The sequence below is a fragment of the Lissotriton helveticus genome, chromosome 4_1, assembly GCF_964261635.1.
Source record: "Lissotriton helveticus chromosome 4_1, aLisHel1.1, whole genome shotgun sequence".
Taxonomy (NCBI): domain Eukaryota; kingdom Metazoa; phylum Chordata; class Amphibia; order Caudata; family Salamandridae; genus Lissotriton; species Lissotriton helveticus.
This window is the reverse complement of record NC_136063.1, coordinates 1,921,513,215-1,921,539,458: the sequence shown is the minus strand read 5'-3', so window position 1 is coordinate 1,921,539,458 and position 26,244 is coordinate 1,921,513,215. Positions and strand designations below refer to the sequence as shown.

The 26,244-nt window shown below is 45.4% G+C and overlaps 1 protein-coding gene across 2 annotated transcripts in view; it reads right to left on the bottom strand.

The window, feature by feature from the left end:
- Positions 1–24,789, bottom strand: part of LOC144829436 (integrator complex subunit 6-like) — a 403,536-nt gene extending 378,747 nt beyond the window's left edge. For both annotated transcript variants that reach the window (XM_078688577.1, XM_078688578.1), the window contains exons 1-2: positions 24,504–24,789; positions 24,338–24,415 (exon numbers count right to left, since the gene is read on the bottom strand). In XM_078688577.1, coding sequence (XP_078544703.1) covers positions 24,338–24,415; positions 24,504–24,614 — 189 coding nt within the window. In that variant the 5' untranslated portion in view covers positions 24,615–24,789. The remainder of the gene's footprint in view (positions 1–24,337; positions 24,416–24,503) is intronic.
- Positions 24,790–26,244: the final 1,455 nt, after the last annotated feature.

Sequence of the window (26,244 nt, the reverse complement as noted above, 5' to 3'; positions counted from 1 at the left end):
TTCATTCTGGAAGCAAAATCTGGGTCTGGGGGGAACAAGAAGTGTGTACAACATGTGTTGATACCTGCAAACATGAGGAGAACTGACCAGAATCAGTGTTTATTTACAGTGAACATTCTGCATTAACACACCTGGGAGGAACATTCTGTGCATGCCTGCTCCTGGGAGGAACGGTTGAGGTATCGCTCACCAGCGTACTGAACATAGTGTTAACTGCTATGTTATGTTTCTCATGTTGGTTTTGAGTAAAGTGTTCAGTAATATTTAATATGATTGCATGAGATGTAAAGCAGGATGGTAGTTGTTGGTAATTACATGGTATATGTGCTTGTAGAATACTGTGCAAAGTTATCCGAAAGGAGCCACGTTATATTGATTCCATATTCGAAATCCAAAAATTGTTTTGTTGCGAAAATGCTGTTTTGTAAGAGTAGCATTGAGTATATAATGCCCTTGGTCCAGCAAGGGTTGTGGAAGAGGGAGAGTTCCTTATATTGAGTTCAATGTTATGTAGTATCCCGTTAGGATGAGCTAGGGCGAGAGATTCCCTCTGCCTACTGCTGTAGTGAGCATTTTGGTATGAGTGATTATTGTTTGCCTACTGTTGTGATACATGAGTGTGGGTTGAGACACACTTTGCTTTGCGTTTGTCACAAAATGCCCTAGGTTGGATGAGTGTGGGTTTGGAGATACCCTTTACTTTGCCTGCAGTTGTGTTCACAAGATTCCCTAGGGTGGGATCAGTGTAGGTTAAAAGAGACCCTTCTTTAGAGTAGTTGTAGTGTCCTATCTAAGGATTACCAAGGGTCTTGTGAAACACTATACCTACTTTTGTAGTGTGTGAGTGAGGGTTGTAAGATATCCAGTGTGTATCCGTGGTAGATTATGTAGTGTCCTGTGGCAAGTATGAGCGTGGGTGTGAAATACCCCAGGCCTACTGTATAGTGTGTGTGTGGTTGAGAAACACGCAATACAAATGAGGGAGAACGGGCGCATATAGGTCCAGCAGACAGGCACCAATAAATACAATGTAGCACCGAAGGAGTATGCAGGAACTGCATACTCCTTCGGTGCTACATGGATGACAAACACCCCATACTTTGCTTTTCTTTGGTTACAAGATGCCCTAGGTTGGGATGAGTGGGGCTGAGAGACACCCTTTTCATTGCCTATTATTGTGTTCTCAAGATTCCCTACGGTGGGATGAGTGTGGTTTGAAAGAGACCTTATCTCTGAGTTTTTGGAGTGTCCTGTTGTAAGGATGAGCTTGGGTTGTGGTTGAAAGAGACCTTTTATATTCTCACAAGATCCCTAGTTGGGATGAGTGGAGGTTGAAAGATACATGTTTACTTTTTGGACTATGGTTGTAAGATACCCTTTATGAATGTTTATTATTTCCATGGGGAATATGTGTTATATCTTGAATTAGGCATGATGCATTCTCTCCTTAGTTCTCTGCTACATGCAGCTCGGCCAGAGTGTGAGTGTGCATGATGTCATAGAGTTAGAATGTTTATGTAAGCTTGAGATATCAGTTGGAGTGAGCAGACTGAGCAGCAGTAGGCTGCTCCTGGTGGGGCATTGATGTTACATCTACATCACATCTGTAACCTGGACCAGAGACTTTTTTCTTCCAATAAATTTCTTCATAAAACCTATACTGCCTGCCTACAGAGGAACATTCTTTGATTGCAACAATGCATCGAACAAAAATTGGTGACTTAGCCTCTTACAGTCATCCCACACAAAACACCTGCATCAGATATGGATGACGTAACCTCTCACAGTCATCGCCCTTAAAACATTAATTGCTGTGCTGGAGTCACACCAGCTGAGGCATCGCAGTGGCTGTCTCTGGTGGTTATCACCAAGAAGGCTGATTCTTCTCTTAGATTTTGTGTAGGCTTGCATAGTCTGAACCAAGTGGTAGTGATGGACTGCATTCCCTTTCCTAATATCAATGAATTGATCTCTTCCGTATCCGACTGCAGGTACTTTTCCAAGTTAGACCTCATGAGTGCCTATCATCAGGGTAATTTGCACCAAGACTCAAAGCATTCATCATCACTGAAGGTGTATTTCAGTTCAACATAGTATCTTTTGTACACTCTTCAGCTGTAAGTGTGCTTCAAAGGCTCATGACATGCTTGTTGGCTGGAATCACAAACGTAGTTTTCTTCCAGGATGACATACTTATATTTGGTAAAGATGTCCCTGAGCACAAAAAAATCTTGCAACAAGTGATAAATCATATAGCAGACGCAGGCATGACTCTGCGGAAAGAAAGACAAGTGCAAATTTCAGGTCAGGGAGGTGGATTACTTCGGCCATTTGATTACTGGGGAAGGTTTAAAACAGAAATTGAATTTGGTAAGCGCAATTGTCAATGCACAAGGTCCCAGTGACAAAGGTGTGCTAAGATCCTTCATAGGTCTTGTGAGGGATTTTGCTGAAAAGTCTATTCCATTGAGGGACTTACTTAGCAAAGGAAAAGAATTTGAGTTGGGGAAGACCCAGCACATGGCGTTCGAACGACTAAAAATGGACATTGTGGAAGCTGGTTTGTTAGTTCCATTTCAATTTTGGGTTAAGAACTATTTTAACTGTTGATGCAAGCGCAAATGGTATTACAGCTGTGTTGTCCCAAATGAATGAGCAATCTGAAAGAACAGTAGCTTTTGTGTTGCGCTTGTTGATAGAGGCAGAAAATAACTACTTGGTCATCAAGCGTGAAGTATTAGCGGCAGCATGGGCTGCTAACCATTTTCAGGTGTTCATATGGGGCAGAAAGGTTATTTTAAGGACTGATCACAAACCGTTATTACAAGTGTTAGGACCTAATGGTTCAACCAGGTGATCAGGTCTTCTGGCAAGGTTGGATGTGAAGGTGCAGGAGTGAAATTGAATATCTGCTGGGTTGGAAGAACAGCGTCGCAGATTGTTTGTCTCGTTTTCCCGACAAGGCAGCAGACAAGTGCACTTTCAAAACGTACGAGGTACTGACTGATGTAGAGGATGCGACTGAAGGCCTACAGGGATGTGTGCCAATGAGTGAGTGAGGGGTAGCCATTGAGTATGACAAAGTCTTTAAAGCAGTGAAGGAGTTGCTCAAAGGTCAACTGAGGAGGGAATGCACGCTTCCACAGGCAGTCAGAAATTTTCATAAGATCCTGGGGGAGTTATCTCTAGTGAGGGATGGGTTAATCATGCGTAATGAAAGATTTGTGCCCCCCACAGCTCTGAGGGAAAGACTCATAGGTTTGGCCCATGAAGGACATTTGGGCTAAACTCTAAGAGACTGAAAAAGCAATTTTGGTGGCCGGGGATGGGTTTCCAAACTAAAGCTTGTGTAGAGAAATGTGTGACATGCAAGAATTCAGAAAAAAGGCTCAGAGTTGGACTAGGAGTGACTGAGTGCAATCAGCATGTGGTTGAGTCTGAGAGTTTGACTAGGAGTGACTGAGTGCAATCAGCATGTGGTTGAGGCTGAGCAAGTCTGGGAAAAACTGTGCTTGGATTTCATTGGCCCATTTGTCACCAGTCCGGGGCATGAAAGGTATGCGGCGGCCATACAAGATGTCAAGTCTCGGTGGTTGGAGGTTGTTTTTATAAAGTCCATAAACACCAGAGCTCCAATTTCTGTGTTGGGGGATTTATTTAAAAGGGAAGGGAAGGTATACCCTCTAAATTAATCACAGATAATGGCGCACAGTTGACCTCCAAAGAAATGCAATTTTTTAAGTGGTTTGGGTTTTCATCACTAACGCACTTCACTTTACAACCTACGAAAGCAATGGTCAGGTCGAAAGACTCAACCGGTTGGTCAAAGGCACTATGGAATTAGCTCTTAGGGCTGGGATTGACATGCAGAAAGCGATCAAAGACATGTTATGGGCATACCATACCACAGTAATTTCTAGGACGGTGAAGACGCCTTTTGAGCTCATAAGAGGCAGGAAACCTGGCATCAAGTTAGTTTCATCGTGGATGCGTGGGTGTGGTCCCAAGGTTTTGGAGAATCTTATGACCTCTGGTACATCTCAGGATCTGATTAACGTTGATGATTGAGTAAAAGTCAAACCGGGTGGGGTTAGTGGTGGTTTATCCAAATGTCACAGGGTAAAGGAGGTTGGTGGCAATTGCGTCAGATTGGAAAATGGACAGACTTGGAACCTTAGTAGATTAGCTTTGTTTAAAAGAAAAAAAGGGGGCAGGTCCGGTTATCCCATCGTCTGAGGAGGAGGGGGGGGGGGGGAGAGTAGTCCTGGTTGGTCGTTAATGGTTGACAATGAGTTTGTTAGGTCTCGAGACCTTGGTGTCAATGAGGCTGCGGATTTAAGACTGAGTGGTGAGGACTCTGGTCTGGTTATGAACGAATATGTTTGTAGTTAGTTTTCTTTATCTGTCCTGAGCTGTCCTGGGGCCCATGGGACAGTTTTAGTCCACGACAATTCCTTTCAATGGCCTTGTCATCATTGTGTTGCATGTGTTCTTGTGCACATATTGTAAGTTGTGTCTTTATCAGCAGGGGGTTTTGTCCCATTGGGAATTGCGTCCTGTGTGTAGTGTACTTGTGTGGTTTTGGGTGGAAGAGAAGGAGATATTTTGCCCTGGTATCTTGTGCGCGTGGACTCCTGATGAGGTCATACTGCTCTCGAATGACATCGAGAGGATCCCAAGGCGGTTGAGGTGAAAGGAGTTAAAGGTGCCTGACGTTTGTCAGGTTGTTCATGCCGATAAACTTACTGAGGAAACCCACCAATCCGGTGTCATCGTTATTTTCCTCACATCAGTCACATTGTAGGATAACTGTCAGACTTCGCTCTTCACGACCCCACCACTCCCTACAGGGCTAAGTGTGTCCAGTTGCAGGACCATACATGAAAGTTTCTGCTCTAGGGCAAGCAGTTTGTGAAAGACTACAGAGCAGGGCTTTAAAAGGGGAGAATATTGCCAGGGTTTAGCCTCAGTAGGGTTCAAAAACAGATATAGAAACAGGTCTTAACAGGGCTTTATCTTTACGAGCAAAATCACTAACCTCTTTCTCAACACTGTGTGCGCAAAGCTTTCACATAATCTATGTTACCAATGTAGTCCAAATTACATTTCACATGTTTTTCTTCATGTTATATGGTGGGTGCATACTCATTTTCTTGTTCAAGGTGTCTTTCTCTATTTTGGTATTTCATGGGTCAAGAGTCTACTGCTTACTTGCCCCATGTCTGGTTTGAGCTGTGCGTGTGGTTTGGTGCCTCAGTTGGGGTACGATATAGAGCTCTGGAATTAAGGCTGAAGTCAGAGAGTTTCCAACAGTGCCTGCCACTAGTCATAACAGGCATTGGAAATGCAATAGGTCTCGGATTTATTTGAGTTAGAGCTAATGGCATTGTAAATGGCAATGTCTTTTAGCCATGTGTTATGGAGTGTATGCATGTGGTGTGTAGTGGAATTATGTGGGTTGGATTGGGATTGTAGCAATGGTGGCATGCTGCGCTTTAGATGAATATGTTTAAAAGTAAAGTGCACCATACTGCGATTGCTACAATAGTTAATTGTGGATGCGTTAACAATTGATGTGTGCACTGATGGCTGGTGGTGTGTGTGCCTGTAGAAATTGTGCACTGATGGCTGGTGGTGTGTGTGCCTGGTGGAAGCATGCACTGCTGGCTGGAGGTGTGTGTGCCTGGTGGAAGCGTGCACTGACGGCTGGTGGTGTGTGTGCCTGGTAAAAGCGAGCACAGCGGCTGGTGGTGTGTGAGCCTGGTGAAAGCGGGCACTGATGGCTGGTGGTGTGTGTGCCTGGTGAAAGCATGCACTGACGGCTGGTGTTGTGTGTGCCTGGTGAAAGTGTGCGCTGGTGGTGTGTGTGTGTTTGGTGAAAGCTTGCAACTGACGTCTGGTGGTGTGTGCCTGGTGGAAGCCTGCACTGACGGCTGGTGGTGTTTGTGCCCGGTGAAAGCGTGCACTGACGGCTGGTGGGGTTTGTGCCCGATGAAAACGTGCACTGACGGCTGGTGGTGTGTGTGTGTGGTTGCGTGTGTGGTGGTGAGTGTGTGGTGGTGAGTGTGTGGTGGTGAGTGTATGGTGGTGAGAGTGTGGTGGTGAGAGTGTGGTGGTGAGAGTGTGTGTATGTGTGTGTGGTGTGTGTGTGGTCTTATGTGTGTGGTCTTATGTGTGTGGTCTTATGTTTGTGTTAGTTCGAGTTTTCGTACTCTGCACTCACACACTGCCCCTACACACTCTCACACTGCTCACCATACACACTCACACAATGTTCACCCTGCACACACAAACACACTGCTCACCCTGCACACTCACACACTGTTCACCCTGCACACTCACACACTGCTCACCCTACACACTCACACACTGCTCACCCTCCACACTCACACAATGTTCACCCGCACACTCACACACTGCTCACCCTCCACACTCACACACTGCTCACCCTCCACACTCACACAATGTTCACCCTGCAAGCTCACACACTGTTAACCCTGCATACTCACACACTGCTCACGCTCACTCACTGCTCACCCTGCACGCTCACACACTGCTCACCCTGCACACTCACACATTGCTCACCCTACACACTCACACACTGCTCACCCTACGTAATGCGAAAAGACCTAGCTCTGCCCTTTGGCCTGTGTTGTAATCGTACAGTAGGTTGTGCGTAGTTGAACTTGATTGGTTGGGGCGTCCCCTCCTTGCTGCTCCTCTCACAGAGGGCCGGCAGCCTCCATGAAGCTCCCAAGACACGTGTTCAGCTGTTCTTTGTTTTAGCTCCTGTGTGTCAGTGCACCGTGTAAGCGCACAAGCATACCCTGCTCTTTCTGGAACACTCACACTGCTGAGTCTCTCTCACGCTGCTGTCACTCTCACTCTGCAGTCTCTCACTCTGCTGTCACTCACCCTGCTGTCACTCTCACTCTGCTGTCACTCATGCTGTCACTCTCACTCTGCTGTCACTCATGGTGTCACTCTCACTCTGCAGTCACTCTCACTCTGCAGTCACTCACACTGTCACTCGTGCTGTCACTCTCACTCTGCTGTCACTCATGCTGTCACTCTCTTTCTGCAGTCACTCCCACTCTGCAGTCACTCATGCTGTCACTCTCACTCTGCTGTCACTCTCACTCTGCTGTCACTCTCACTCTGCTGTCACTCATGCTGTCACTCACTCTGCTGTCACTCATGCTGTCACTCTCACTCTGCAGTCACTCTGCAGTCACTCTCACTCATGCTGTCACTCTCACTCTGCTGTCACTCTCGCTCTGATGTCACTCATGCTGTCACTCTCACTCTGCAGTCACTCATGCTGTCACTCTCACTCTGCTGTCACTCATGCTGTCACTCTCACTCTGCTGTCACTCATGCTGTCACTCTCACTCTGCTGTTACTCTCACTCTGCTGTCACTCTCACTCTGCAGTCACTCTCACTCTGCAGTCACTCACTCTGCAGTCACTCACTCTGCAGTCACTCACTCTGCAGTCACTCACTCTGCAGTCACTCATGCAGTCACTCTCATGCAGTCACTCTCATGCAGTCACTCTCACTCTGCAGTCACTCATGCTGTCACTCTCACTCTGCAGTCACTCTCACTGCAGTCACTTTCACTCTGCAGTCACTCTCACTCTGCAGTCACTCTCACTCTGCAGTCACTCTCACTCTGCAGTCACTCTCATGCAGTCACTCTCATGCAGTCACTCTCACTCTGCATTCACTCTCACTCTGCAGTCACCCGAGGATGAGCCCATTACTAACTATCTGTCATCGATTGTCCCCAGTGATAATGGTCAGATGCTGCTGATGAAAGAGTGACAGCACTGTCCGCCTCCCGAGCACACTACATCTTACCCTGACATGGAGTTATGTGCACTAAAAGCGCTAAGTGACTGTTTAGACTGGAAGTCACTGAAAACCGTGACATGAGCTTCAACCATCCCAGGCAGTACAGAAAATTAGCAAAAAGGGTCAGAGTTATAACATTCGCTGGAATATTATTTTTTGGGGCTCTGGCATCTGAAGCCTGGTGAGTTGGCTGACCAAGCAATTTATGTTCCCAGGGAGGCTCGCAACTCCCTTCCTACCCTTGCAACCCTGAGTGGCATTAAAGTTAAGGTTCAGAGCAGCATCCAGCTGAAGGCTCGCATAGCAGTTCAAGGCACGAAGAGGGCTCAAAGCAACAGCGGCGGCCGGACATTACCATCAATATCTCGGTAAGAGGAGGGCAAACACAGGTGTTAAAATATAGTGCACTCTGGTGCTCAATACGTAAAACAGTCTTCCAAAAGGAGTGATGGGCTACTACCAACTTTTCAAAAAGTCCGAGACACATTCAGGTGAAAGAAAGTTTGTGGAAAGCCAAGGCAATGTCAGAGACCAAGTTGTATCTGCCGGCGCTAGAAGAAGTAGGCAGAAAAATAGGTAGTCTAGGTGGGATCAGCTCTCCTACCTAGCCATTACACATGTCAAATATTTCAGTTACATTGCTACAGAAAACAACCAAGTAGGGCACCAATTTAGCATGGATCCTGCTTCCATCGTTCACTTTAATCCTAGCAGTGTGTTTGTTTGATCTAAACCTGTTAAATCTCTTAGCTCTACGTCAGCGTTTACTTACTTCGTCCTGAAATGGATGCAAAAAAAAAAGAAGAAGCTCGCGAGTGGTGCGCGCGCGCCACTGCGAGCATAACGGAAGATATATGGCCTCTGGTGCGCGTAACATACACCAATAGGCCATAGACGGAGCTACGCGACCGCTTATGGCCTATTGCGTGTTCTGTTAAAAAACAGCACACACGCAAAGGCCAATAAAAATGGACCTTGGAAATAACACGCACGAGCTGCGTGGAATTTCCAGGTCCATTTTCTAAACCCCAGGAAAAGGACTCTTGCTGCGCGACACTGCATGCGCAGTGTACGCTAGGCCCGAGCCCTAAAAATGTGACTATATTGGTATGCAAGGCATGGCTTTATGCAGCGAAAGGTTAACATATGTGCCAATTTTAATCATGATTCTATGGATAAGTTTGTGAAGGAGCTACATAGCTGCCTGAATATGCAACATAACACCAAAAGAAAAAGCATTGGCAAAGCCAATAGGTCTCACCTATGGGTGAGCTATTGTCTTTGACAATTGGGTGGGGGTGGTGAACGGGAGGGCGGGTGGAGGTGGTGTATGGGAGGGCGGGTGGAGGTGGTGTTTATGGTGAACGGAAGGGCAGGTGGGGGTGGTGAACGGGAGGACGGGTGGGGCGGTGAATGGGAGGGCAGATTCATTAATTATAAGTGTGTGCACACTTAATGGAACATCCCCAAAATAATATGTTTTCATTCCAGTGCTAGGATGTTAAAATAATTTTCAGAAGTGACGCATACAACCTGTAACTTGCTGATAGTACGCACAGGCATGCTTTTAAGCACGCACACGTGACCAGTTGGTACACTTTCCAAACATGGAACATCTTTAACATTAAAAACAAGCATTTGCAATGCAACAGGTCTCGCATTATTAAAGTTTGAGCTATTGGCATTGCTAAATAATGCAACACCAATAGCTCAAACTTTAAAAATGCGAGACCTATTGCATTGCAAATGCTTGTTTCAAAGGGAGTCACCAACCGCTAATGGATATAATTGAATGTCAAATATAACTCGTATTAAGTGAACCATTGCAGAGTTAAACATTCGCCAAGTGACCTGCCTTGTTCTGTTTTGGATATTCTATATCTACTACCCAACGGTGGCCAACTCGCTGAAGCTCTAGTTATTTTGTAAAGGCCTATAGTTTCAAAGACCCTTACGATAAAAGAAGACAAAGAAACTGTTGTAATTCACACTTGGTACTCATGCATGGCAAGCAAAACATGGTGTGCGCCTATCTCTCGGACGGTACCCCGGGCTTCTAAAAGCTGCGACCGGAGGTACCTGACGTTAGTTAAAAGTGGTCATTTTATAGAGAATCTCATTGCTGAGGTGAGGGGGCTATTGTGCATACAATTTTCATGAATATTTCAAGCAGAAAGGTTTGAAAAAGTGAGAATCTGTTCCACTGATTGTCGGAAAAGAACGGAGGGCAATGCGCGGGATTACACGTGATTTTATTTACTTATTCCGTCTTGCAAAATTATTAATCGAAAAGAACAAAGTAACAATGCTCCAGGACAGAAGCAGTACATGCATCTTCCTGTACTCTGAGGCATTACAACCATTTCATCAATAACCATTGCAATCACCTGATCAATAAAGCTATCAGTGGAGAGGTTTAAAAGGCAATTCTTTCGGGGTCCCTTTGTCTCTTTAGCGCCATCATGGCTTCTATTTGCCTTGCTTATCTATAGCATATTTACCGTGTGCATGTAAGCACGCGCTGCACAGTATCGCCCGAATTAAAACATGGGGTGACGAGCCCGCGAGTGGTGCGTGCGCGCCACAGCGAGCGATATGTTTTCAATTATCCCGCCCATGTCTGGGCACGATAATTGAAAACAGATGACGGCATACGGGTAACAGACATCAATAGGCCATGGGCAGAGCAACGGGACCGCCTTTGGCCTATTGGTGCGGTCTTTCTAAAAAAGACGACCGCAAACACCAATACTATGGCTCAAAAGGAATCGCACACGCATGAGCCTGTGCGATTCCACGGTCCGTTTTGGAACCCTCCACAAAAGGGCTCTCGCCCTGCTGCGCAATGCAACACAGGGCGCGAGCCCTAACAAGTAACAAGAGCAAGGGAAAAAGTGCGAATGCAGTACACCATATGAGAGATGACGCAAAACCTTTTTTAACAATTTGTTATGTTTAAAAAGTTTGGTGTGATGAAAACCCCTGCCATCACACGCTGTAATTACACCGGTAGAAGGTCAAAAGTTAGTCAAAAGGAAACTGGCACCCTTGGGGAAACAGCGTCTAATATTTGATCTCATTTTGATTGAACAGCAAAGGCAACAAGATAAGAGCAAGAATTACAGCCCTGTTAATAGAAAAGCTCACCGCGAGTGAAAACATAGATCACTCGTGTCAACTGCTCACATGAAACTGTGTTGAACTGTTTGAAAAAAAGTTAATCATATGTTAAGCAGAGCATTAATCTATTAAAAGTATGGAAGCAAACCTTGCATGCACGTGGTAGCATCATTTGAATCGTACTGTCCACTCACCCTTTTTTAAAAGCAGGAAGCAGTGTGTGAAAGTGTGCACGCACACACGTGATGGTTGCTTGTGAGAGAGTCAGCCTGTGTGTCAGTTTTTGAGGGTGCGCCAGTGTTTTCACGTACCTTTAACTGGTGCTGTGGGATGCTGATTTGGATGCAAGTCTTTATATAGCCATTGCTCGAAATAATTTATCATAACTACTACAACAAACAAAACAAGCATTGGAAATGCAATAGGTCTCGCAGCATTAGAGTTAGTGCTTTTAGAATTGTTTATGGGTTTTTTTGTAAATCTTTAGCATTTTTGTTTCCTGTAGCCAATGCTAAAGAATAAAAAAAAAAAGCCATAAACATTTCTAAAAGCTCTAACTCAAATGCTCCGAGACCTATTGCACTGTGTGAGGGTGAGGGGTTGAGGGTGAGTGAGGGTGAGGGTGAGTGAGGGTGAGGGTGAGTGAGGGTGAGTGAGGGTGAGTGTGAGTTAGGGTGAGGGGTTGAGGGTGGGTGAGGGTGAGGGATTCAGGGTGGGTGAGTGAGGGTGAGGGGTTGAGGGTGAGTGAGGGTGGGTGAGGGTGAGTGAGGGTGAGGGGTTGAGGGTGAGGTGTTGAGGGTGAGTGAGGGTGAGGGCGAGTGAGGTGTTGAGGGTGAGTGAGGGTGAGGGTGAGGGGTTGAGGGTGAGGGTAGGTGAGGGGTTGAGGGTGAGTGAGGGTGAGGGTGAGTGAGGGTGATGCTGAGGGGTTGAGGGTGAGTGAGGGTGAGTGAGAGTGAGGGTGAGTGAGGGGTTGAGGGTGAAGGGTTGAGGGTAAGTGAGGGTGAGTGAGGGTGAGTGAGGGTGAGGGGTTGAGGGTGAGTGAGGGGTTGAGGGTGAGTGAGGGTGAGGCGTTGAGGGTGAGTGAGGGTGAGTGTGGGTGAGGGTGAGTGAGGGTGAGGGGTTGAGGGTGAGTGAGGGTGAGTGAGGGTGAGTGAGGGTGAGTGAGGGTGAGTGTGGGTGAGCGGATCTAAATAACCAATTACACCACATCAAATTAGACAGATGCAAAAACGCTGAGCAAATCCCCCCACCGGCCAGAGCTGGGAGCGTTTATCGTGCCTATAAATTAAATTATTGATACCAGATTGCAGACGATGCGATTGGACGGAGGGAGGCGGCGAGTCTATCTGGTCCCTGCCCCTCCTCCCGCCACGCTCCGGGGCAGCTGTGGGGGATAATCTCCTTCGAGCCGAAGGCGGGCAAGATGCGCGGTGCTGTCAGGGAAGAATGCGAGCAGCGGGACACGGCGCTGCTGTTTTCGGGGGGTCTAGGGTGAGTGCCACAAACTAGTGATGCTGGGACGCGTCCGACAGTTAGGGTAGTGACGGGACTGTATGTGTGTGTGCTTCGGTACTGGGACATAAGGGGGCGCTGCAGGTCAGGTTGCAAGGCTGGACAACTGCTTGGTGTCCTGGTAATGAAAAAGTAGGGAGTTGTGCAAGTAGGGATTAAGAAGATGCACTGCTTGATCTCAGTGTGAGTACGAGTACAGCGGCAGTACGGCTGCTGCAAGTCTGGATTGGGCTGCACTGGGTGCTTGCACTGTGAGTACAGGTACAGGACAGTAGGGCTGCTGCAAATGGGGGGGGTGGGGGTTAAGTGCAGCGAAAGCGATTACCTGCGGGGATAAAGAATAGGAAAACCTAACATCAGAATGTCTCAGGTAGCTCATAATGCAGTTGGTCGGCCATATGTGCCACTCGTTGAAAACAATAAACATGCAGAATAAGCGTCATTATAGTAGGCGCGGGCGGAGTTCTTTTTACCTAGCGTGATTCAGGAAGTGTCTAAAGAGAGGACCAACGGTAATTGTTATCCTCATAAACATTGGGTGCAATCAGTTAAACAAACCGTGAGCTGTTAATACGGGTCTTTCGTGGACTTGTGCCGGTAAGGTGTCTTGTTTAAAATGGTGATTTCTGCCGTCTAGCGAGAGCAAAAGTGGGGCAGACTTACTTTCGAGCAGAGCTGCAAGGGTCTATCTCCTTCTTGATGTGGCTGGTGATGCGTGAAGTGCCGCGTGTGAGGTCCTGTTTAAATACTGCGTGGCGTGGCCAACGTGCTAGCATGCACGTTCTAACCTGTGTATGGCGCTGAGTTTAAAACCTGGAACTGGAGGTTTTCTCGAGCATACCTGTTGAAATTAACTTGTAGTCCAGAGAATTGCGTGTTATAGCTTAGGGATTAACTAATTTGTCAGTAGGATGTGTTTTGCGCAATACAGTACATGTTATGTACATTGTCAATTGCAAGCAGGAGAACAGTTTGTGAACTTTAACATCCTAAAGAATCGATGACCACATACAAAGTTAACATGAACTAATGTCGGATCTGTGTGAGACAGCAACAGGGAGCGTTGCGAGTGGCATACAAGACGGAGGGAAGAGAGGGGAGGGGGGAGGAGAAATGCGACACGGCGGGAAGGGGAGGGGGCGGAGCGGGTACAATAAACAAGACGGAGGGAAGAGAGGGGAGGGAGGAGGAGAAGTGCGACAGGGGAAATGCGAGACGGCGGGAAGGGGAGGGGGCGGAGCGGGTAAAAACTTGTAGTCCAGAGAATTGCGTGTTATAGCTTAGGGATTAACTAATTTGTCAGCAGGATGTGTTTTGCGCAATACAGTACATGTTATGTACATTGTCAATTGCAAGCAGGAGAACAGTTTGTGAACTTTAACATCCTAAAGAATCGATGACCACATACAAAGTTAACATGAACTAATGTCGGATCTGTGTGAGACAGGGAGCGTTGCGAGTGGCATACAAGACGGAGGGAAGAGAGGGGAGGGGGGAAGAGAAATGCGACACGGCGGGAAGGGGAGGGGGCGGAGCGGGTACAATAAACAAGACGGAGGGAAGAGAGGGGAGGGGGAGGAGAAGTGCGACAGGGGAAATGCGAGACGGCGGGAAGGGGAGGGGGCGGAGCGGGTAAACAAAGACGGACGTGCACGCGCTTTTAAGCTCAATGCGCATGCGCATTGAGCTTAAAAGTCACGGGCACTGCAAGGAATCGCCACGATTCCTTGCAGTGTGGATAAAGAGCGGATAAGTCCCAATACTCTCGCCTTGCTCGATGCGCATGCGCATCGACAGGCGAGACCTAAAAATTCAAGGATACCATATGTTTGCTTTTAAAAAATAGGAGATAATTAACAAGAAACTGCTAGGATGTTAACATAATTTTCAGAAGCAACGCCTACAGCCTATAACCTGTTAAAGGTATGCACAGTAGTGCATTTAGGTAAGCGCACATGTCACCAGTTGGTACACTTTTTAAAACATGTAACATCTTTCACATTATAAAAAGGAGCAGTAACAAGGGAAAAATTGCCAATCATAATGCACTACAACACCATATGAGAGATGATCTAAACCTTTTTTAACAACTTACGTTAAATTTAAAACGTTGGTGCAATGAAAACCCCTGGCATCACATGCTGCAATTACACAGGAGCAGATGGTCAAAAGATTGTCAAAAGGAAACAGGAACACTCTTGGAAACAGCCTCTGACATTTGATCTTGGTCTTTAAGGGAACAGCAAATGTGACAAGATAAGACCAAGATTAACAGTACTGTTAACAGAAAAGCTTGTAGCTATTCAAAACAAGAAGGCTTGTGTGAAGTGCTCTTTCTGAATTTAAAAAAAGTTCTTGAGGCAGTAACTAAAATACGACAAGTGGAAGGAAGTCGAAGTGCTCAGTGGGAGTGAACAACCGATGAAAAGGAGGGACAAATAGGAAAGATTAACCACTTGGAAGCAAGTATTTTTAAAGGACACTGAAAAAAACAAATGAAAAGCAATGGGTGGGCTGTAAGCCCACCAAGTATATACGTGTTTCGAAGAGACAGCACAAGCACTGTCTTGGCTCGTCCTAAAGAAAATGTAGGGGTTGAGTGCATGTGTTTCTGAGAGGGGGGTGACGTAGATCAGACTAAAAGAAGTACAAGCAGAACAGTGAAACATAGGAAGGTCATGAAGCGCGAGGCAGGAAGAGGAAGGTACTTTAGAATAATGTGTGGAGAGACAAAAATGGAAGCGTGTAATGCAGAGATGGAGATCACAGAAGAAAGTGATGTGAAGGAAGAACGAGAGTGGTTACTTATCTGTTGCTGAATAGAATGTAAACAAGCACTGTTTACAATGATCAATCTTGCTTAGTTTGGATGTATACGTTTATCGTTGTGTGATCATCTACCAGAATATATCAAGAAAAAATACCCAGATGCTGGCCAGGTCGCAGTGGGAGTCTGTGTCAAGCACGGGATTCTGGTTCACACGCATTAGACCACGCTATTAACCACGTAAGCAAAGCCTCTTTTAAAGACTGCCTAGTTACATTACCTAGCCAAGCCTTTCACAGACGCTGTTTCCTCCCATCTTTTATTTTACTTCCCCAGGGTGAGGTTTCCTTTAAACTGTGCAGACAACAAAACAATTACATTTTTTTAAACGTACACATGTCCAGTAGGGTGACCACCCATCTGGAATTTACAAACTGTCCCTGAATTAGCCAAAATGTCTGTGATTGATCTTTCAATGGACGGCATTTTTCTGTAATTTTAGACTTTCCGCTAAATGACAAATGCAAATTCCGTGTAGAGGAGAGTGGTGCAGAGTAGAGTGTAGCAGAGTAGAGTGGCATATAACGCAGTGGAGTAAAGTGTGTAGAGTGGTATACGGTGCAGTGGCATAGGGTAGAGTGGTGCAAGGTAGACCGGCACAGAGCAGTGGTGCACAGTAGAGTGAAGTTCTCCAGAGGAGAGTGGCGTAGATTCAATGATGCAGAGTTGCGTGCATTGGTGTAGAGAAGACTGATGCAGAAGAGAGTGCCGTGGCATAGATTAAAATGGTGCAGGGTAGAGTAGAGTGCAGTAGAGTAGAGTGCAATGTTGTAGAATGCAGTGGTATATAGTGCAGTGGTGCAGAGTAGAGTGCAGTGATGCAGAATAGAATGCAGTGGCCTAGACTAGAGTGGTGCAGAGTAGAGTACAGTCGTGCAGAGTGCATTGGCATAGAATATAGCGCAGTGGTGTAGAGTGGTGAAGAGTAGATTCCAGTGGCTTAGAATAGAGTGGTGCAGAGTAGATTAGAGTGGTGTAGACTGCAGTGGCATAGAGTGCAGTGGGGTGGGCTAGAGTGTGCAGATTCTCTTTCTCTTTTTTTTTAAAACATATTTTTATTGCCATTTTTAGTTTACCATGACAATTTGTAATACAAGACATACATTCAAGTAATACACTCCATCTGTTATAGCCAATTATACTGTTAGTTATATGTGAAGCTGATTGGTAGGCCTTGTGTCAACGGTGATATTTGGAGCAGTGTGAATGCCGTATAGAACAGGGGTGTAAGAACTGGGAAAGGGTGCATGGAATTACAAGGTATAAGTATCGGATGCGGGTCTGGGTGTTGTGAGTCTCATCAATCAGCGCAGCTGTGTACTGTTGCCTGGTGGGGCTGGTTACTGTTGATCATGCAGATTCTCTTTCTCATGGGTAACCAATGTACGCCACTCAACTCCACTCCGATCCACGTCCCTTTACGCTACCACTTACCATTCTACACCATGCCACACCACTCTAGTCTACCCAGTTCACTCTATGCCATTGTACTCCACTCTACTCGATGCCAATCCACTTTACAATACACCAGTTCACTCTACTCTGCGGCACTCTACTCCACTTCACTGTACACCACTTCAAGCCGCTCTACACCCATCCAAGTCACTATACTCCAGTCTTTGCCACTCCACACCACTATATGCCATGCCAATCCACTCTGCTATACAACTTGGCTAAAAGATACTGGCATAGCCCATACCTCTTGCAGAGGCAAAGCCTGCTGGCCTTGCCAATGATTGTTTTTTTATTTATTAAAGCTAGTGTGTCATATTAACCTGTGATCTGTACTTTTTTAACACGGTATACTTGTCATCTTACAGAATAGAACAAAAACACTATCTTCTGGGTTTAAAAGGGATTGAGAAAAAAATAATCTAATCAGTGGCTTAGTTGCACTATGACCAGGAAGCCAGAAATCAAATCCCGGAGTCCCTTCTTTACTAAATTGTGTAATTTAAGCCAAATCAATTTCCTTCATGTGTCTAATTTACTTGACATTTGAGAGCATTTTCAAGTAATTCAGTAGTTTCAACAGTGGATTGTGTACAAAAAACTCACCTTTATGTTTTATTAGCCTGTAATATTCCACCGCCTATAACAATAATATTGGCAATGATGTAAGGGACCCCAGATAATTTGTTTACTCCTAGTGTTGTCAAGCGGGAGGGTTAATTAATGTTTTAAAGTTCATATTCACTTCAAATGAAGGTCAATGGAATGTTGTGATCCAATGTACTAAATTGAAACAGAACCATATGTTTTTTTTTAAGATTGTATTGTTGTATGCCAAAAGTGGTTAGACAGCATGATAGTAGCCAGGTATGTAGCAACAGATTCCATTGTACAATTACAGAAGAACAGTGCTAGGATACATACATTTATGAAGAGTAAGGACACAACTTTTTTTGTTTCTGTGCAACAAACTGACTCATAATAAACTTTCCCTTCTCATCCCCCGGCCCAGTCATCACTGCATTCACAATTAGTGTAGGGAAGCAGAGAAATGAACCCTGTAGTGCTTAAAAGAAAGTGATCAACTGGGGGAAATCGCGTCAGTGTGTTGGCGATAGACACACTTAGACCACTGCCTTGTGTAGTTGCCTAGATGTGACAAGAACAAGTACATAGAAACCGAAAGTGTGGTGTCAGGGTGGATTACAGGGGAGAGTATAATTCTAGGTGTAGCCTTTAAAGCGCTCCACCAAAATTTCTGATGCCTATGCAATAAAATATTTTTTCGGACCGGCCAGTCCTCCCTGGTAAAAGGGTGCTCTCAATCAAAAACCAAGAGAGGAGACCTTGGTCCAACTTACGATAGGAGGAGGAAGTGAATCCTTACAGTGCAGTGTAAAAATGTGTTTTGCTAGAGGAAGAGCCAGGTCGAGGAACTTGGTGGAGGGTTTCTCAACTTAGGGGGGGACACACACACAATTGGACTACTGTTTGTTAATTCGTTGGTGCACATCCCTTCATGTTCGACAGCTCCTCAAGAACACTCTGCCAGTATGAAAGGAGTGTGGGGTAAGACCAAAGCATATGAAGCATATCAGCATCTATCTGCATAAAGTAAGGACATGCAGCTGCAGCTCCCAGTATATCTTGTTAATTCGTCAGGTGTAAGTTAGGCTCAATTCAGAAAATTAAATTGAACATTTTTAAAATGGTAGCAGCTGGATTCTTTGTGAGGATATTCCACTATTTTAGCCCAGTCTGCATCATGCAGAGGGTTTGCCATTTCATTCTCCCAGTTAGTATGGAGAGAAGCCTTGGATTTGTCGTCATGTTGCAGGAAATCTCTGTACACTCACCTTTTGTCGGTTTACCACCAGTCCGTATGGTGTACAGCAACTGGTGCGCCTAGTGTGGGTTTGATGCTATGTGGCGGACATGAAATAGGATATCTAATGAGTATTTAAGGTGTTTTTAAATAAGGAATTGACCCAGTGGAAATTGTAGTCCACCATAAGGGTTTGGAAATCTAGTATCTTGCAGTCAACAAACAAATCCCCCAATTTTGAATGGCCTGCAGAATGCCATTGACAGAGTTGGCTTGTGCGAAGCTGTCCTGTGCAAGCGGAGAGGTCTTGCAAAGTAATTATGGGAGCGTGTTTTTTTTCTTCGTATTAGTGAGTTTACAGGTTCTAGTGAGGCAAGCAAGCCCCCTGCGGAATACCCCCAGGTGGTGCTGGGTAGAATGGCTTGTAGGAAACAATGAATAGTGAAGTAAGTCCTCCTTAAAGTCTTTACGGGTAAACCCCGTCACATGCAGGCAGCATCCAGACAGCAAGCAAGCCCCCCACTGGAACTGTGCAGCTAAATAATAATGTGTGTATTAGCCCGGAAGGGCTAATACACCAGTAGCCACGGGTAGCTTTAGAGAGGAAAGAGCCACCCAGCAGTGCCCCAACCTCCAGATCAGAGAAATAAGGGATGTGTTGCACTGTCTGAAGAAGGAACAGGGGATGAGCAGGGAAAAGTTTGCAAAATAATACAATGGCGGGGTAACATGACCATCTTCACTAGTGTCATGCAGCCCATTACAGAAAGGTGTAGAAACATAATCACATTTTTGCTGTTGCTTTCTCTCCTAGATTGGGTAAATTTGGGTAGGGGTGATGCCCTCGATGCCGTGCTCAAGGGCATTCACTTACTATTGAACAAGAACATAATGTACCACCTGAACGCAGCATACCTAGAGGCAATCTTATAGAGCATAGTGAATAAATAGTGCTATGTAGAAAATGAATGAAATGATAAATTAGTGGGGTATAGCCTCTCCTTGGATGTGTTCGTAATATTGACTGTTTGTCCCGAATTTTGACCCTTTGTCCTGACTTTTTTACAGTCCTGTCCAGAATTTGTCTCCATGTCAGGTGGTCACCCTAGTGTCCAGGCAAAGGACACTGTGGCAATGTGTATTCTCAAACTTGTGGCCTGCTGTGAGTCACCTGAAGTAAAAAAAAAAAAAGATCACACTAATGTTTAGCAGTAGCTCTGCCAAGTGCCCCGCATCAAGGGTTAACCTAACAAATTTCTAAGATGTTTGTGCATGTAACCTAAATTGTCATACAATTAAACTTAAGCGCATGTCCGATGTCAGCGTACTCGAGCTCTACCTTTATTTCCCCAGGCAGTGACAAACAGGCGTCATCGCCAGCATTACAGGTGGTGTCATGATTATTTACTCCACTGCTCAGCTCTTCGCAACAATGTTTTCTGTTTGCACGGAGAGGAGGGCTGAGTCTGTACTCCCCGGTGTCTCCCTCTGATTGGATTAACTCAGAGGGTACATACCATGCCCACCATAAGAGTGTAGTAAGTTACAATGGGGTAACCCAGTATTCCTCAGAACCTGGGCAATTTTGAGGTAAAGCAACAATGGTCCTGTCGGATTCAAGACAAGATTCCTAGCACATGCTACTTAATAGTTAATAGTTACTATTAATGTGCATGTGCTAGGAATCTTGTCTCGAATCCGACAGGACCATTGTTGCTTTACCTCAGCATAAGAGTGTGACACAGCTGTAGTGAGAGTATGTACTGCCCGAACCGGACAGGACTGTAGATGATTCGGAGTGCCAATACTGGATGGATGAAGTCACCCATCAAAAGCAATTCTGTAAGTTAGTTTGAGGACTATGAAATGAGCTGTCCAGCTGCCATAGGACTTTCAGCATGTTCTTAAGTCAAAAAACATCCTAACCTCTCCGTGACAAATAGCACAGTTGAACACCCAGGTGTAGCTACCCACTGGGCACCAGAGAACCGGTCAATGTGAATTTCCAGCAGCAGTAATTGACCGGGCACCCGCACAGCTCATTACTGACATGGCATGCACAACCCTTGGCATACAGATTATTAATGTAATGTAGTGATAAAGATCTGGCACTAATTCTGCATTAGACTACACTTTAGAGTTTGTGGGCGAACTACGTAGTCGTGGACCTGTTTATTAGTGCCTAATACCCACACTTGAACTAATTATCTTAGAGTACTCTGCAATGTCTGTAAGACAACTGGGTGAGTGTAGCTGCCACAGAGATGTAATGTGAGGTGGATTTTTAGAGCACTGCTTGTCACCCATGGGGGTATCCAGTCTCTGAAGTCAAGTTCCTTAAGTTCTGTTACATTGTCAATATAGGTAATCTGTCTGTATACACTTGAGCTACCACTGCTATTCATGCATCAGGGTATATTTAGTTTGATAGACCAACTGACTTCGTTTCAGTTGTCATAGTCTGGTTTCCTTCCTAGCCCTGATCTCGCAGGACTCTGCCAGATACAACCCCTTGCCTGCAGAACCCCTGCACGCCCTGCTGCAGAGCCTGCACATCAGGGCATTTCAGTAGACCACTGGCTGAAGAGCTGGCATAGCCTCTGTATAACCACATCCAGGGTTTCGCTTCCCCATCTCATTCATAAAGCATACCTACCAACTTGAACAAAAATCTCACTGTGTGAGGAGGGTGGGGCATAGGAGGCGGGGCCTCATGCCAAGAAGTACCTGCAAGGCACTTTTACCCCCAAACCCCCTCCTCCAAAAACAAAACAAAAAAGCTTGCTGAGGCTGGTACCGATTTCCTGCGGTGTTTTAACAGCACTTAAAGGACGTCTGCAGTTCAAAGACTCGGAAAACGAGCTGCAAATCCTCTATTTACAGTGGTTTTCAGCTCGTTTTCCCTGCCACCATGTGATATCGGCTCCTAACCAGGTGACTGTGTGATGTGAGCCGATACCGTGTGAGTTGACAGGTCAAGTAAGGTTAATTCAGGAGTCTCCAGAGTGGCGCCTCCGACGAGATGTGTGGCTCGAATTTCTAGTTCAGGCAGCCTGAAAATATCTATGCAGGTGAGATGTGTTCAATTTATAGGTAAGAGGGGATCATCTGCACATCATTTGGTAAGAAAAGAAATGACCACGTTATTGTGAAGGAGAGCAAAAAATCGTTAGTGGGTACTCAGACATGTGGGAACTACTGCTGCAAAGAAATCACCATTGAGATCTTGCAAGAGAAAGTGAAAGGAAATAATGCAAGATGTTTTCCTGGTCGGAGCTCACTTTCAAAGTGGAGAAAGGCAACCACATAGAAGTAAGTGGTTTATGTCATGAAGTTATTAAACGGTTTGACAAGTTGCTTTATAAATGATTGGAAGTCAGGAAAGTAATAAATCTTACCTGCTAAATAATTTTCTTTGTGCGAGTCTGAAAAGGTGTGTTTTGAGTATCTGAGCTGCAAGTAGAATGGAACGTCATCTTGGACAACTACAGCTAGTTCATTAGGTTATATTTTTCCACTGGATACTGGTACTTTTCATTTAGCTACCACCATTGTGACTGCAGAACTACCAATACCTCAATTCAAAACTATGGATCTGCACAGCTTTTTGTTCAATAACTTGTGATAGAAACACTGGCAAGATGGCCGAAAGGTGAGGAGCTCCGGCCGGGAACTCCAGGCCAGGGACTGTCTTTTTGGCTAAATCCTCTAAAAACCACTCCCCTCCTTGACCCTTATACATACTCACCTGGGTTTCCTTGGATGGCGATCCCTCGATCTTCTAACTAACGAGATCCAATTCGAAACCGGCATCTGCAACGTTTGACGAACTTTCTACCCAGTCGGACTGGCCGCTGTGGCACCGTCTTCCCAGCCCTCCATCTGACCGCCGAGGTTCGGCCTATGGCGATACCAATTTCTGCACAGCTGATGCCCGGTGCTCCTCCGATGCTTGGCGGGGTCTTCGTCGATCGCGGATCCATTTCAACGTGGCAGATGCCCAGCTGGGCTGCTCTGGCGGCTGTTGAGGAGATGGGCTGGGCACTATACCTTCAGCCGTCGCATGCCTTCCAGGCTCGCGGTCGCCTGGCTTCACACTTCGCATCCTGGATCAGCTGAGAATTGTCCAGCGTGGGTGCTGCTGCACTGCTGCATGGAGCAATGATGATTGCTTTTCTTCCTATGTGCTTGCTTGTGGGCGCACACTCCTGACCCCGCAGACGCCTTGCCGCCCTTTCATCCGGGGCTGCGGCTGGTCTTCTGAGCGGACCTCTCCTTCCAACATGGCATGTTGAGCGGAGGCACTGCTGCTCTGTGGCCCAGAGTGTCTTTGCCCGAGGGGACCTGGGACTGACCGGCATTCGCCAGCCTTCCTCATGCTGTTTGTGTGGCCACCTCCCCCGTACAATGCTGTTCCATGGGGTTGATTTTTCCATTGTGGCTTTTCCGATTGGTTTCTCACCAAACAGCAACACCGCCATTTTGTAGTGTTGTCATTGTGGTCTTTAACCTAGATCCTCCATCTTGACGGTCTTTCTGGTGTAAATTGACTTATTGGACAATGCGTGACCCTGGACTGTGTCTTGTACCCTCCCTCTCTAACCATTTCCTTGTCCACAATGATTTTATTGCAAAATCTGAACCCAACTTTGGTCTTTTTGTTTGTGGGGCCCCAACCAGTTTTGCTGACATTAACCCCGGCTTTTGGTTTCACTTTAAGTTTCTTTTTTCACGCTTACCTGTTCCTCATGCTCTGCTCCTCATTCCAACCCTTTTTACTTTCCCCCGCTACCCAGCTCTTTACCCCACCTATCGTGTGGCATGAAACTGTGTAATGTTTTTTATGTTCCTATGTTATAGTGAATTTACTATTTGTATATATAGAACTCTAACCACTAGTATATGTAGACCTTTGTACTTATTACCATTCCTATGTGTTTTTAGAGTTTATACCTCTTTCTTGAGTGATTTTACAACTTGTACATTTGCAATTTTTCCCTCTTTATATCTCTTCCTTGAGTGACTTTACAACTTTACATTTGCAATTTTTTGTTTGTATTTCTTATGTAACTCATGTTATCAAAAGTCCTTATGTAACGCAGCTGGTTCTTTTGTAAAGCGCTCTGACACCTTCGGGTAATGTTCGCGCTATATAAAATCGCATTAAATAAATAAATAAAAATGTCACTCAAAGAGTCACTCATAAGGGAGGCCAATGACTCATACAGACCTACTACAAACATTGTAATGGCACACATAATCATAATGAAATGTTGGAAGCTATATAGGAGTCTTGTTTCAAGGGCTGTAGGTCAGTAGGTTGCTTGGGTTTAACCTTCCGTAACCAAGTTCCGGTAATTCGCTCTCGCCCAAAAGTAACCCCAAACCACCAGAAGCGAAAACCTTTAAGACCCCGAAACAAGACCGCCACCATGGAAAGAAAGAAAAACAGACGCACCGCCCATATGAGGTGGCCAATCCGCATACAGTGGAATGCGCTGACGTCGCCAGCAGTATATTAAGGCACACCCCGCCCATCTTACTGTTATCTCCGCCTCTGTTTCAGACGTACAAAAGTAAAGAAATCCGCCATATTGTAAAACAGGATGAGCAACGTCGGAAGGTGGTAGAGTATACGGTTTGCTCCGCCGACAGAAAACAAAACAGGGCGGAGGAACGCGTTATCTGACCGCTCCCGTAAGCGAAAAACATGAAGTGAAATAAAAATAATTAGTATTTTATTTACCTTAATGCCGTATGGCGCGTCGTCAAACGTAACTAGCATGTACCTGTCTCCCCGACTAGATGGGTCCCGGGCACGCAGCTGGCGGAAAAAACGTAAACGCGGTTAGTTTGATACGTGTATCCAGGAGAGGTCATTCGTTCAAATATTATTTTAAAAAACGATTTACCTTCATAAAAATCTCTACCGCGCCTTTGGCAATGTCCAAATAAGACGTTCCTAAATAAGTCCGCTGGTTCATAGAGGCGGACGAGTCTATGAGGAAAAGTATAATAGGCATTTCAATACCATGCTATGAAAATAAAAGGTATTTAATGCGGTTCTTCCAATTTCTAGGAAGCTGCCTTGAAAGTATTGCGCGATACTCCCTCCCCTTGGTGATCCCCTCCCTTCTCTGCCTCAGCGCCGTCGACTCTGTCTAATCACGGAGCCTTCCCTTAAAGTGTGCACGATATAACCTAACAGAGAAGTTCGTTTTCCCTCAGCCCAGCTCCCCGCCCGCGCTGGGACGGGCCGCGTGACTCGCTGCTGCGCTATTGGCTCGTGACCAGAGCTTGTATTTCCATATTCATGTAGCTTCATGATGAATGTGCAAATCATCACGCCAACTCAGATCTTCAGCATCTGAACCCCAAGAGTCGGAATACACCAGCTAGGGAGATTCCATAAAAAGAGACTTTCAGGAATTGTGCTTTTCCTGTTACCAGTACTTAAGTGTTGGAACCATGTATTTTATTTTGCTTCCTCGAAGCAGTCGTCGACATGATTTAAGAAAAGTGTGGGCAGCGTTTGTGTGACGGGGTTAGGCGTGGCCAAACTGAACAAAATATCTCGTAACTGTTTTGCTCAGTGGCGCAACTAGACCCAAACTTCGGGCGGGGAGGCTGTAATACTTCGAGGAGTAGGAGCAAAGCCATCTTCAGAACTAGAGTGAAAATGACTTGTAGGAGCCCCTTTTCACTCTTATGGCACACTGCTTAATAAGGGTGGCCGTTTCTTGGGAATATTTGGTCAATGTGTCACCAAGGACCACTAACATTGGTGTGAGTTCCCTGTTGTATAACGTAAAAGGCAAAAAAAGTGTTAAAAAATAATAAGAAAAATAACATTGGTGTGAGTTATACATTCTTTACAGAGGTTAAGAGTTTTCCTGAAGGAGTTGTAAACGAATGGATGGAAAATGCTGTATTTTTATGTACATGGGACCAGCAGAATGATCAGTATTTGAAATTTGAGTTTCTTGGGTCAGGGACAATCATCAGTGAATTATTAAATACACTTAGTAAGTTGCATTGGTTTCAACCTACAAAATCAACTTTTATAAGATACATTGGCATCCACCTCAAAATAATATTTTGGAAAATCGATAGCAAATAGTGCAGGATACGAACATTCCTTTAAATATTTTTATGATCTAACTGCATTTGGCAGCAGAGAATACCTTTCAATTGTTTGCATGGTTGGATGTTAATACAGCAGAAAAACTCTCGCTGTCAAGAGTAAGGGTCTTTTACATCCATGTTCTATACCACAGACTGCTGAATCTGTGCTCTATGGTGCTACATGAAAAAAACCCTTATGTCAATCTCCCATCAAATATTTGTGGTTTTGATTTCACTTGGTCACTACGACAGCCTGAACTCTAACCGACATTTGGAAACATTTTGCTACAAGTGACACAAGAATCAGAAAATGGTCAGATGTAAATGCCTATGGTGCCCTTACAGTACACGTTGACCTTGATCAGAGGCAACAAGTAGTAGAAGCTGATACAATTGGCTTGCCATTTGATATCCCTAGCCATTGTCAATGTACTTCTGGTTTTAGGGTTCATGAAGGAACAGGCAGGATTGTTCAGTTCAATAGAAACGTTATTCGGTCTTTTACAACCATAAAAGCATACACATTAT